A 13555-nucleotide genomic window follows, 5' to 3' on the forward strand; every position below is an offset into this window, starting at 1 on the left:
GGAAGGAAGAAGAAAGGGTGTGGGTAGGCTAGGCAAGCGTGTGGGAGACAAGACCTTCCATGACCTTCCAGGTCATCTGATGGAACTGATTATCACAGTGCAGGACACTGATGCCCAACAAAGGCTACATTCTTCCTTAAAGACCCAGGCTTTAGTGATGGACCCTGGCCAGAATCACTGTGTCATTTTTCTCCTACATAAACAAAAATAAGGGGAATATTAAGTTGGGGAAATTATAAGGAGTTAATGAAGAACAAAATCTAGTGAGGTGTAGTATATTCTGTATCACGTCTACTGACAGCTCACTGTTTTCAAGAGTCCTTGAAAGGTAAATTGAGCCTGACTAATCCTAGAACTAAGAATCAGTTCTAAAGACTGCTGTTGTGCCATTGTCTCAGCTGAGGAAGAGAGGAAGGATGTTTAATCAGCCAGTATTCTACATGAAGAAAAAAATATTTCTGTTTTATTAACTGGGACTATATACAGGCAATATACAGGAGGAAATCTGGGGCATGTACCCGAGACTGATTTTATGGGTTTAGGAAACTTTGTCAAAGCAATCCCATTGGGTAGAAAAATCCCTTGATGATGCCTCTGGTTCCCACTTGATCCACACCCCTGCATTTTAACATTAAGTCCCTTCCAAAGGAAAGATAGGAAGCTACTTGTTCTAAGACCTTCTCAACTTTGATGCCTTGTTCCATATCCCCAAAAACAGACATCTAATTGTAGAGAAGGTCTCTCAATTTATTTACATACACACAGCACTGATTGGAAAGCCACTATGAGGGCCCTGAAGCTAGAGCAGGCAGAGAAACACACTAAAAGTGTCCATATAGAGGGCTCTTCCTCTAGAGTTTCCAGTCCCACAGAGGAAGACAGGAGATCAGCAAAGTTATGGTGTCATGACCAGCAATGAGGGCTGAGAAGACAAATCCAGGCACGAGGAAAAAGGGGCTGGAGAAGTGAACATTCTTCTCAGTGGAGTGCCCCTAAAAGGGTCTCTACCAGGGGTTTGGAGCATTTGTACATAGAAGAGGAAACTGAGCCATGCATTAAGAACCTCCAGCTAGATGCTGGAAGTCTGAATTCTGGGATTCCAAGTTCTGCCATGCTGTGGCCCCCACCCCATCTCCCTTCATTCTCACTTCCTCCCTCGAGCTTCTCAGAGTGCATCAAAGCTTGGGAGACTATCGGGGAACTCTTGATTTCTCTTCTACCCAAAGTTCTCCACTGTCTTAAAAATGGAAAATGCCGCTTGCTCCCAGTAAACTCTTTCAAATGTCACAGACATCTTTGAAGTGTAAAATGGCTGAGGTTTTTTTTTTTTTTTTTTCACAGCTGCTTTTGACTTAATGGGTCTCATAGATCTGGGTCTCTTTCCAACCTCAGGCCTCACTGACATTTGCCTCCTGCGGATCTTTCTTTTTCTCTTCCTCTTCTTTTGGCCTTCCTTTTGAACCTGATCTTATCAGCCATATGGATCAAGAGACCCTGTCAGAAAAAGAACAAAACTGCTTTTGCAATAGGTGGGCCTGTGAACTTTGGGTATTTATTTATTTATTTTTATTTAATAAAGTTTTGTTTTCCAAGTGCACAGCTGATTGAACCTGCTCATGCATCTTCACCAGCAGCTAGGGCATCTCCACCCTTTGTGTTTCTGGTCTAAATTACTTGGGCTCTGTGCTTTGAAACCAGCTTAATAAGTCCTTTATTAAGTAGCTCCTGAAGGGCTGCCCTGGCCAAGGAACAGTGAATCTTCAGTCTCTCAGAGACCACAGCTGGAGCAATAAGCTTAGAGTTGGGAACTTCCTTACATAATTGGTCCTATGTGGCTTTGTCAAACAAGACTAGATTGTTGAGCTCGTCCCGAACTTTACCTTTGGACCACTTCTTTTTGGCCTTGCCACCAGACTTATTTACTGGGTCTTCGTCTTTTTTTGGCTGACTTCCCGGCATCCTTCTTCTTCTTGTCATCCTTGGGCAGCATGGCGAAGCTCAGAGAGTGGCAACCACCACCGTAGCCTCACTAAGATGTCGGGGGAAAACAGGCGATACTTGTTTTTTACAATTTTTTGTTCAGGTTACATTCTGAAAAGAAATCACTCTAGACATTACCCCATTCAAAGATTCCTTCTGTAGAATTTAAACAAGTTGCCAAATTTGGGGTGTGAGGTTGCATTTTTCATGATGAGTCAGGGGAATGGGAACAAACAGGAAACAGTGCTGTTAGCCTGGGAGCCTTCGAAAACAGCAGCCCTTACCATGCACATGTAGACAGATATGCTGGTTAGTTTTAACTATCAGTTTGACACAGTGCAGTATCAAAGAGATTCTGGGAGAGATAATGAATTGCCTAGATCATGTTGGTCTTGGACATGTTTTGGGGGAATTATCTTGACTGTTCATGCGCAGTATAAGAGAGGTAAAAACTAATCAAAAGCAGGCAAGCATGCAAGTACATCTGTATGAATATGGTGCTCCCTGTTCTTGATTGTGGTGGTGCTATGACTGGCTACTTGAGTTCTCTCTCAGCTTGACTTCCCCTCTGTGACAGACTGTAACCTGGGATTTCCACCCAAATAAACCCTTTCTCCCCTAAGTCACTTTATGTCAGGCGATTTTTTTTTATCACAACAGAAACAAAACTAGAACAAGAAGATTTGAGTTCTTTTTAGGCATTTGGTATTCTTTTTAGGTAATTCTTAACCTAGTGACTGAAAATGTTTAGTGACTGGCTTGCCTCCTGGATGCCTACTCTTCTCTGAGCATGGAGAGTGGTTATAGCAAAAAGGAATAATTTGATAGGGGAACTAAGAGACTATGGTTAATAATATCATTGTTTTTCAAAGAACCCAATCATCACTCCTTTTTTTTTTTTTTAAGAAAAAACCTAACCATAAAAATCTTCCCCTCATGAGCTCCTAACCCCAAACTGAAGAGCTATTGACAGTTGGTGGTTTCTGAGGGAGAGTGAGTCAGTCTTCTTTAAAGTGTGGCCTCTGGAAGGTTGACTAGGCTCCAATGGATGTCCCCATGTGAATGAATACATGGAGAGTACAAATTGGACTTGCTGGAGGAAGCAGGGTGTGGAGAGTGCATCAGAAGTGGATCTGGGGGGAATTAGAAAGAAAAATGAAGGTGAACATTATCATGATACAGTCATTGTATGCATGTATGAAATTCTCAAACAATTAATAAAAATTTATATCAATTTTTTTAGAGTCACCTCCTTCCTATTCAATTCTTAACAGCGTGATAGTTTATGCCTCCGTTGGCCAAATTTCTCTAAGGTTTGAAACTCCAGATTTTTCAGCTCTTTGGATATCTTCAGGATAAGTGATAGATATAAGTGCTAAATGCCCGTCCTATTTAGCCTCCTGTGTTACAGAAGAATGTCAGAACAACATCACATTCCTATTTAAAATAGATTTATCTTTTCTTTTGCCCTCCTAATATCTCTGAATTGCTGAATATGATATTTAATAGACTCATTATTATAAGAATAAATAAAACACTGCTACAACTCCTCTGCTATTGAACCGATCAAAGAATAAACACCAGGGAAAACCCAATGTGAGTAGAAGATTAACGGAATGACTCTATTCAGTTTGCAAACTCTCGTCCCTGCCATGTGGCTTCCAGGAGAGATTCTTGTGCCGAGATCAGCCTGGTGGCCAGGGCCTTTGTTTTCCTGCCTGTCTTCACGTGCAGATCTGCTGCTGGCTGCACTGCTCCCTCTGCCCCACCTGCCCGCTTTAGCCGAGGGTGCTCGAGGAGTGTAAAACACATCTCCATGCAGAGATAAGAGAAGGGAGCTGAGTGTAGAGACACATGGCTGAGCTCAGGCCTCTTGAGAGGCTAAGGTGGGAAGGTAGAGTGTGCCAGGCTAGCGTGGGCTACACAGTGAATTAGAGGCTAACCTGGTCAAGGCTATGTAGTGACACCTGTCTGGAGGGAGGGGAATGGAGATAAGGACTCACTTGTTTTAAAGGCTATTATTGCTTCTATGTGTTTGTGGCAAATAAGACATAATTTTTTAAAAACGAAGGATTATTCCTTATAAGTGTCTTTCACATGACTACAGTAGTTTTATCAGGACTTATTCTTTTTTTTTTTTAAACCAGATGCCAGTGGGATTAGTCAGCCATATGACAAAGCTATTATAGAGTAACAAAGGAAGATTTTAAAAGGCATAAAAGTTTGGAAGTTTTTGTTGGTGGTGGTAGTATGTTGCATGGAGATCCTGAGTGTGGTTGTTTCTTGCACTTTTGTTGCTTGTGATTTTCTGAGCCACAGTTTTGCTACATAGCACAGACTGCCTGTGAACTCTCCATCCTCCTACCCCGGCCTCCTGTGTGCTGGCATTATACGTGCCTATCGCCGGGCCCAGCCATAACCATGCCCAGCCATAGAAGGTTTTTGAAAGGTTGTTTTCCCAGAAGCTCATTTTCAAAGTGAAGCAAAACACTATATGAGAAACATTTGCAGCTTAAGTCGTTCTCACATGTTGCTTAAACTATCCATAGTGGATTTATAAGACTCAACATGTTTCCTTGCATCTAACAATGGTCCTCTCTCATCTGCCCTAGAGTGTCTCAGAGGGCGTTAGCTCTGCCTTTGCCTCAGAGTTATGTATAACAGAGCAGCACGAATGGCTGTCGCTGTTAAATAGAACTGAATTATTCTCCAGAGCTTGCAGAAGAGCAATGAGACACTGTTTTCCTCTTCCTAGAAAACGGGCAGATGTACATCCAGAAAAAGCCGACCATGTACCCGCCCTGGGACAGCACCTTTGATGCCCACATTAACAAGGGAAGGGTGATGCAGATCATCGTGAAAGGCAAGAACGTGGACCTCATCTCAGAAACAACCGTGGAGCTCTACTCGCTTGCCGAGAGATGTCGCAAGAACAATGGGAGGACCGAAATATGGGTAACTGTCAGTGCTGGGAACTGTGTGCAGGGTAGACACCCAAACCTTGGACTTCTGATACTCCTCCCTCCACCCCCCAAGTGCTAGGATTACAGGTATGCACAGCTAGTGTGCACCGTGATCCTACCTGTTGTGGTAGCTTGAAATGTTCCTGCTATCCTTAAGGTTTGAGTACATTAGCCATTGCTGATTTGAAAACAACAATGGCTATTCATGAACTGCAGAGTGTTACTGAAAACTTCAAATCTCTTTGATGGCTATGTATGGTGAGGAGGGTCTCGGGCTATAAGTTACTCTTAAGATACACCTGGAAATACCACTAATTCCCTTTTATTGGAAGGCTTGTATCTACTTATCACCCTGTCCAAGTGTGAGAACAAGACTCATCTCATATCTGGTTTTCTCTCTCAAGCCTTTGCCAATGTTTCTTTCAGCCATAACGAAGTCACTTTATCTTACATTATACTTATGTCACTCACAATTCATGATGGCACATTAGGTTTGGGGAAAACTAGATTGTAACTATGTGGGCAGCAGATGCTTAGAAATAGGAAAGAAGAGAGCAATATATGAAAGGACAAACCAAACAAATGAGAATTTCTGGGTTATAAAACTGCCTCCTATGTAGGTTGAAATCCAGGGAATGTTTTTATATGTTTATGTCATTTATGCTGAAGTAGCAAGAATCTCCACCTTTCTACCCAATTTCTCTCTATAATTCAGATTTTAGCAAGACTTCTAAAAACCTTTCAAGTTACAGCTTTCACACGGGAATGATAGAAACCTATAACTGACATTTTTGTATGCTTATGGCCTCACATTGGTTTTGGCTTCTTAAGAAAAGTACAAAAATTCTTTCTGTCACTAAGTTAACGTTTAAAGACAAACATCTATGATTTACTTAAGATGCCTGTGCTTATGCCTATTGAGGCAATGTCATTCACCTGTACACATGGTCCATTCCTTCACCCCGTTTGGGGAGAGGATTTTGGCAACCCCAACTCCCGTGGGAATGGCTGCTTAGGCCAGTAAAGAAGTTTGAAGAAGTGCACGATACTGCAGATGGTTTTGCTTTTGTTTTGTTTTGGTGTTTTGGTGTTATACAATTCAAGCCGATGAAGATGTGGGGCTCTGGCTGAGCCTGAAGCACAGGAGGGGTTTGGCAAGGCAAGGAGAAGGAAGAGACAAGCTATGGACACCGCACCCCCTTTTCTGTGCCTGCCTATTCCCGTGTGTTTTCTACTTTCCATCTAACTTATAATGAGGAAATTAACTAGCTTCCTAAATTCTATAATGATAACCTATCTATGTTTCCTTCTCAGTGAAGGGATAGCTAATCAGATTTTTTAAATCCTTTTATAATAATTCATAGATCTCATTCACAAACAGTTTGCCTTTCTGTTTCTATCTCTTTAAAGTTGCATTTAATTCTGTATCCCAGGTTTTGCCAAATTTTCTCCTCTTGCTCCTCTTCTATTTTATTTCGCTGAGATGGAGTCTTGTTAATGTGAGCCAGGCTGGCCTTCAACTCTCAGCAGTCCTCCTGCCTCAGACTCACAAGTTTTGGAATTGCAGGCTTGCTCTGAACATGAGTGTACACTATGAGACACTTCGTTCTCCAGCCTAGGGCTGTTGGGCATCAGTACGTAGCGGCGTTCATGTCCTCCTGAGCCAACTAGCACACGTTCTGTGTTTTCAAACCTTTTTTCCCTAAGGTTATTTCTTGATTTACTTTTATCTCAAGTGCCCTCAGTTTATTTTGAATTTATTTATTTTTTTTCTTGCTTCTGTGGGTACAGACCATGGTGTGTTCCATGGAGTATTTGTTTTCTATCATAAGCATTTGTAAACTGAGTGAAGAAAAGTTTAATAAGGAGGAAAGAAAAGTTTAATAGGTGCTTCTTGAAAATTTTATATAGATATATGTTATGTACATTAAATTATATATGTATATATTAGTAATTAAATTACATGGTATGGACATGGAGGGGACAGGAGCTCCAAAGGGAGACCAACAGAGCCAAGAAAAACTGGGCTCTGGGCCCTGCAGAGACCGATAACCCAACCAAGGACCATGGAGAGTACCTAAAACCCTTGCTCAGATGTAGCCCATAGACTCAGTCTCCAAGTGGGGTCCCTAGTAAGGGGAGCAGGAGCTGTCTCTGGCATGAACTCAGTGGCTGGCCCTTTGATCACCTCCCCCTGGGGGGTGCAGCTCGGCCAGGCCACAGAGGAAGACAATGCAGCCAGTCCTGATGAGACCTGATAGGCTAGAGTCATAGTGGAGGAGGACCTCCCCTATCAGTGGACTAGGGGAGGGGCATAGGGGAAGAAGAGGGAGGAAGGGTGGGATTTGGAGGAGATGAGAGAGGGGGCCACAGCCAGATACAAAGTGAATAAATTGTAATAAATACTTACAAGTAATTAAATATGGCATGTATTTTATAGTAAATATATGCATCATATTTATATATTCTATATATTACTACAATTATATAAGTACCAAGTATATACATACACACATATATATGTTATAAAAAGAATTAGGTAGAAGATGCTAGAGCAAAGTGTCATTCTAAAGGGCTTATGCAGGATTCAGGATCCCATGTAATGTGATATAGAGGGAGTAAACATGACAGATCCTTTTGGAGATATCTACATATATAAGTATATATCAGCTGTCTTAAAATGGATTTCTTTAACAAAAAAGATTTTCTCAAATTTGCCTTTCATGTCCAACCTTACTGTAAAGGCAACCCTGGGAGTTCCTTTGTTTTTCTCAGGGTTGCAAGAATCTGTAAGGTTTTCTCCAGTCACTCCCCAACTCCTTGGTCCTCTATAAAACATGACTTTCCAATAGCTTCCTGATTTAATTTTTTCCACCATCACTACACTGAGTGCCAGTAATGCTGTGGTGAGCAGATTTCAGTTTTCTTTTAAAATGTTCCCCAAGCCCCCACCCCCTTCTTGTTCTGTTTTTACCTCCATTTTAACTATACCAGAAATTAGAAAAGGGTGGTATCCAGTCTTATGGTCTAAAGCACTTCTCTTTACATTAATCTGTTTAAGTTTGTGTGAGAATTTATAGTTATTCCAAAAACATAGCTTTATTACATCATAAAACTCTGATGGCAGGGCGCTGTCAGGTTTTTAGAGTTCTCTGAAGACAGTGATTTGCACAAGGTCAAGTAGCCAAGAAATGGCTTCTCAATGATTTCAGTTTAAATTCTGGGTTCAACAAAACATTTCCTGTTACTGCTCTTTTGTCCAGGCAACCAGTGCTCTAATGGTCAACTTTGAGTCACCTTTGAGTCATTTCTTATTTAGTTTATTTACTTCACTAATGGCATAGTAGGTGGGGTTTACATATTAACACATATATATGCATACATATGTATATATACATACACATAAATGTATATATATTTATATATTCATGTAGATATCTCCAAAAGGGATCTGTCATTTTTTACTCCTGTATATGTCACATTACATGGGATCTTGTATCCTGCATAAGCCCTTTAAAATGACACTTTGCTCTGGTATCTTTTACATAATACTTTTAAATATATATATATATAATGTATATGCAGTACTTATATAATTATAATAATATATAGACTATATAGAAACTATGCATATACTTATTCTAAAATATATAACCGGATAATTTAATTACTCACACATGCATATATAATAGAATGTATATAATATTCAAAATGTTCTATAATATATAAATTTACAAGAATCACCTATTAAAACTTTCCTTTAGTATGTTTATAAATGCTTGTGGTAGAAAAAGAATGGAATATATTCCATACATTCCACATATATTCCATATGTTTTATGGAATATACCCTGATCTTCCTGGATGCGCAGCCCACACAGAAAGCAAGAGAAGGCCCCCCTCAGAGCAGGACTTGTTGTTACTATGTAAGACCTACTTTCCTCCATGTGAACAAGTCTTGGATACTTCTGCCATGATTAATATCTGGGGCTATGCTCTTACGCTCTTCAGGTAAGCTCCCTGTAGGAAAGCAGATTCTGTTTCCCAATTGTGTTTCTTCCGTCAATTTTGATCCTCAAGTAGAAGGAATAAATTGCCAAGGCATTCTGTAAAAGTACAGCCTGCCTCCCAGAAGCTGCACAGTTCTGATAACAATGAACATGATGATGATGAGGTTGAGCGGAGAAGGACGGAGATCTTTTCTGTAATGAAAATCTGCCATCATCCAAGTAGCTAGTTAGGAGGACCCAAAGCCAGGGCTGGCTTCCCATTCTGACGATATTTCTCTCCTTCTCTCACCCAGTTAGAGCTGAAACCTCAAGGCCGAATGCTAATGAATGCAAGATACTTTCTGGAAATGAGTGGCAAGTGACATTTCTTCTTCCTGTTTGGGGGTGAGGAGGGCATGGCCTGTACAGATAAGCCTCATTTTGCTTCTGCAATATCCTAGGGGGAAAAAAAAAAAAAACTAGGAGAAAAGAAAAATGCAAAGAATTCTATTAAGATTCTCAATGGTGCTCAGGCAGAAATTGAAAACCACTATCTCGGCCAGGCAAACATAGAACAAATATAAACACGTGAGCATAGTATAAATGTAAACATAAAACATTTACAGAGCTGATTTTTAAATGGTGTAAATTCATATGCTTGGTGCTTTTATAGCCTCTCTATTTTAGTTTGGGAATTTAATGTGAATACAGGCTGTTCCTGCATTGCTGTGTGTATTCACATTGCCTATTTATAAATGGTGTTCTATACCCAGCATTCCGTTACACTAGGCTACAAAATAAGAAACTGAAAATATCTTCTATAAAGCTAGCATCAAATGCTAATGCCTAAAGTTACTTACCTCACATCCTCTTAGGAATAAGGAAGGATAAGAAAATGCATTGCTAAAGAGTTTCAGTTCTGTGTCCTGCATAAACTTGGGTGCTTGTTCAGCTTAGAAGCACTGTACCCTGGGTGCCTGTGACAGCCAGGCAGTACTGCCTCTGTGAATTAAAGGTTACTACTTATAAAATCCTAAGCCAAAGAATAAGCATGTGAACTCACTGATGACAAACTGTTTTTAGTAAATTATTTTTACTTTGGGTTCAGTATCATTTATCTAAAAATGTTTAAGACCATATGGTCTCATGTTTTCAATTATGTGAGGGGATGGGATATTATGTGGGGATTTGAATCCAAGTCTGAATAGAAATTTCTTTTATATGTTATATTAAGTGTTACACGCCAACCTGAAGATGTTATACAATATTTTGAATAACTTCCTCCATGAGGCAATGCTTTGTGGTATAGATATTTCTAGTTGTGGATTTTATCCATGCTCAAAAAAATGTTAAGTATTTTGGAGTTTGGACTCTTTGATTGAGGACTTTTTGATTCAAACTGTACCAATACAAAATGAGTTTTAGTTCAGAGATTTACATAGTTTACATTTGACATATATAAGTCCTGATATGCCAAGATGCAAATAGCATTATGAGACAAACAGGGAAAGCTTGAACACTTACCAGGTATTTGGAAATATGAAGGCATGGTTATGAATATGAAGCCACTTTGGGGTGGAAAACAAGGCAGCAGAAACTCAAGGCGGTGAGGATTCTAACTCACTGATGATGATGCCTGAGTCACCAATAATGTATCCCCATCACATTAAGGACAGAAACAAAGCACTTCCCCTTGGAGTTGTTTAACCAAGAGTGAGTCTAGATCTGAATTCTCTATTTCACACTCCCTCTGTCTTCTGTCCGCTCTCTGTTGAATGTGTCCAAATCTGTGCCTGCCTCGAATGCTGTCGGTGGATATCTCTCTCTTCGTGTGTGTGTGTGTGTGTGTGTGTGTGTGTGTGTGTGTGTGTCTGTGTCTGTGTGTGTGTGTCTGTGTGTGTGTGTGTGTGTGTGTTATATGAGCTGTGTGGCTGTGTGTGTCTGTCTGTCAGTGGTGTGACCGCCTCTATATTTACTGAACAGCATAGAAAACATCACATGAGGAAGGAATGGGATACTTTACAGAAATCATTAACAGAGGTGTGTTTTTTTAAGAGAGATTAAATCACTTACTGCCAACTGACCCAGACAGTAAAATGTCATTATTTATCAACCAATATCTATAAATGATTGCCTTCAACCTTTATAATAGATTTTGGGAAGTTGCTTTCAACTTCTATATTTGCTGCTTTCAACAAATGATATGCAAGCATTGCTCTGGGGCAAGGAAGAGAATGTAACTTTAAATAGTACCTATGTTTTAGATTACGTTGTAAAAGTTGATTATGTAGGAAATCCAAGGCAAGTGAATTTGTCTCATTATTGTCTTAAAGTCAGGTTAAACAAAGAGACAAAGTGCACAGTAGGATACCAGTCTTAAGTGACCTCAAGGTGTATTGTTGACTCTGGCTGTGAGGTCCAGCAAAAAAAAAAAAAAAAAATACACTCTGCCCTTAAAATGTAAGAAATATTCTCAGAATCTTGCACTGTCATGCAAGGGGGCTAATCACCTTGTTTCTTCCATCAGGGAGCAGAGAGAGATGAATGCTAGCTAGTGTTCAGCTTGAACACTGGTGCTCCGCTTGCTTGCTTCTTTTTCTATCCATCTGGCACCCCAGACTGTGATGGTATGGACCACATTCAGTGTGGGTCTTCCCTCCCCAGTTCCTCCTCTCGGGAAACACCCTCATGGGCATTCTCAGAGACGTGCCTCTTACATGAGTCTAAATCTAGCAACATGATGGTGAAGACTAAGTGCCACAAGCTCACCTCCTTTTAATGTAAGATCGAAGCATCCCTTCAACCCAGAACATTACCCCTCCCCTCCAAATGATCATAGCCATGTTGTAATGCACTTCACTCATCCCCAAGAGCCCCCTAAATCTTAATAGTTCTAAAGTTGTTAAAAATCAAAAGTCCAAAATCTCTTCTGAGAATCAAATCCATCTCTTAGCTATGAACCCCTGTAAAATCAAATGGCAAGTTGTATATTTCCAATATTCAATGGCATAGGCTAAACATTCTCGTTCAAAAAGAGATTTAGGGACATAGCAAAGAAATAACAAGACTTAAACTCAGCATAGGAAATACAAAATCATTTGTATTTTCTGTGCAGCTCCATGTTTGGCATCTAAGGCAGCACCTGAGCTCCAACAGGCTTGGGTAGCCGTGTCCCTCCAGTACTGTTGCCTGAGCACGTAACCTGTTTTGAACTGGTTCCATTCCATGCCTGTTGCTGCCCTTGGCAGACATCCCACAATTCTGGTATCTGCAACAACTGGAGTCTCCATTCCAACTTAGTATCCATTATCATAGCTTCATGGAATGGCCTCCAGGGGCTTTCTTGCAGGGAATCCAAGCCTATCAGAGATGATCAGACCTTAGTGGCTTTCTAGAACCTGGGTAAAATCCTCTATGACCCCATAGCTCTTGTATGCCAACAGAGCAAGCACCAAGTTGAATACTGACAAGTTCTTCTTTTAGTTTGAAATGTAGCCTGGCCCCTTCTACCACAACTCTCATGGTCTTTGCACACCTTTGCAAGTGAACCTTGTAAAACACTTGCCTAGGCAGTTGTTTTCTAACAGGGAACCCCTTCATCAGCATTTTCTGTTCAGGTTCTCTCCTTTCAAATGGATGTAGATTTTCATAAGTTGAAGACTTCAATGGGTGGGTAGGATTTTGCTGGCCAGGGGTAAAGGCATGTACCTTTCCATTGTTCTAGTATGCCCCAGGAGAGCATTGATTGAACTACCTCTTACTTATTAAGCTTCATGACTAGATTATGTTAGGCATAGAAGAAGAAATACATGATTATTAGATGGTTTGTTTGAGCTCCCCTGAACAGTCTGACAACAGTAGTTGTCAGTTCCTTTTGGTTCCTATATAATAGCTGTTCCAAAGGCCTGTCTACCTTCTAACAAACAACCTCCTAGTTTTTTGTTTCTTGGGTTCTCTTACCCTTTTTCCCATTTTGAAGGTTGGCCCTGGCCCAGTGTAATTGGTAACAATTTTATCTTCTGCCTGTGTGCAGATACAGATAGGATACAGCTGTTTCCTTCTGATTTCTCTTCCTGTTCCTTTGTCTCAGGGAAAGCCCCTTTCTTTTTCACCCCATGCTTCATCCATGACAGTGCTGCCTCATCAATACACTTCCTCTTTAATGTCAACTTTCCCTTTTCTCTGTGGTTTCCTCCTGATTTCTAAGACATTCTATATTAAGCCTTCTATTTCTACCTTGAAAACTACACATATTAACCTTTTTGCCTCTCTGGGTTTTTCTTTTCTCTTTTCATAACATTTCTATATAGTTAAGGATATCCTTCAACTCTTCGTCTTCCTGCCTCTGCCTCCCAAGTGCTAGGACAGGATCAGAAGCAGGCATTACTGTACTGCTGTTTTGCTATAGTGGGAATTTAACCTAGGACTTTGTGCATGAAAGGCAAGGAGCCTGTCAACTGAGATTATTCCCAGCTGTCCCTGGCATTTCTTGAAGATATTATTTATACATGCCAATCATTATTTCTTCATTGCACCATTAATTTTCCCTTTATTGAGCATAGATTTTTTTCATATATATATATATGTACTGATTAGGGTTTCCCCTTCCTCTACTCCTTCCAGA

General features: G+C 40.4%; 1 protein-coding gene and 1 pseudogene across 1 annotated transcript in view; one reads left to right on the forward strand and one right to left on the reverse strand.

Annotated features, from left to right (window-relative positions):
* Positions 1–13555, forward strand: part of Prkcq (protein kinase C theta) — a 127329-nt gene that overhangs the window by 53586 nt on the left and 60188 nt on the right. The window contains exons 3-4 of the mRNA XM_055593920.1: positions 4736–4935; positions 9246–9306. Of these exons, the coding sequence (XP_055449895.1) occupies positions 4736–4935; positions 9246–9306 (261 nt within the window). The remainder of the gene's footprint in view (positions 1–4735; positions 4936–9245; positions 9307–13555) is intronic.
* On the reverse strand, positions 1615–1990 carry LOC129666680 (40S ribosomal protein S25-like; annotated as a pseudogene).

Source organism: Psammomys obesus, unplaced genomic scaffold (assembly GCF_907164565.1).
Source record: "Psammomys obesus unplaced genomic scaffold, mPsaObe1.curated_primary_1811, whole genome shotgun sequence".
NCBI lineage: Eukaryota > Metazoa > Chordata > Mammalia > Rodentia > Muridae > Psammomys > Psammomys obesus.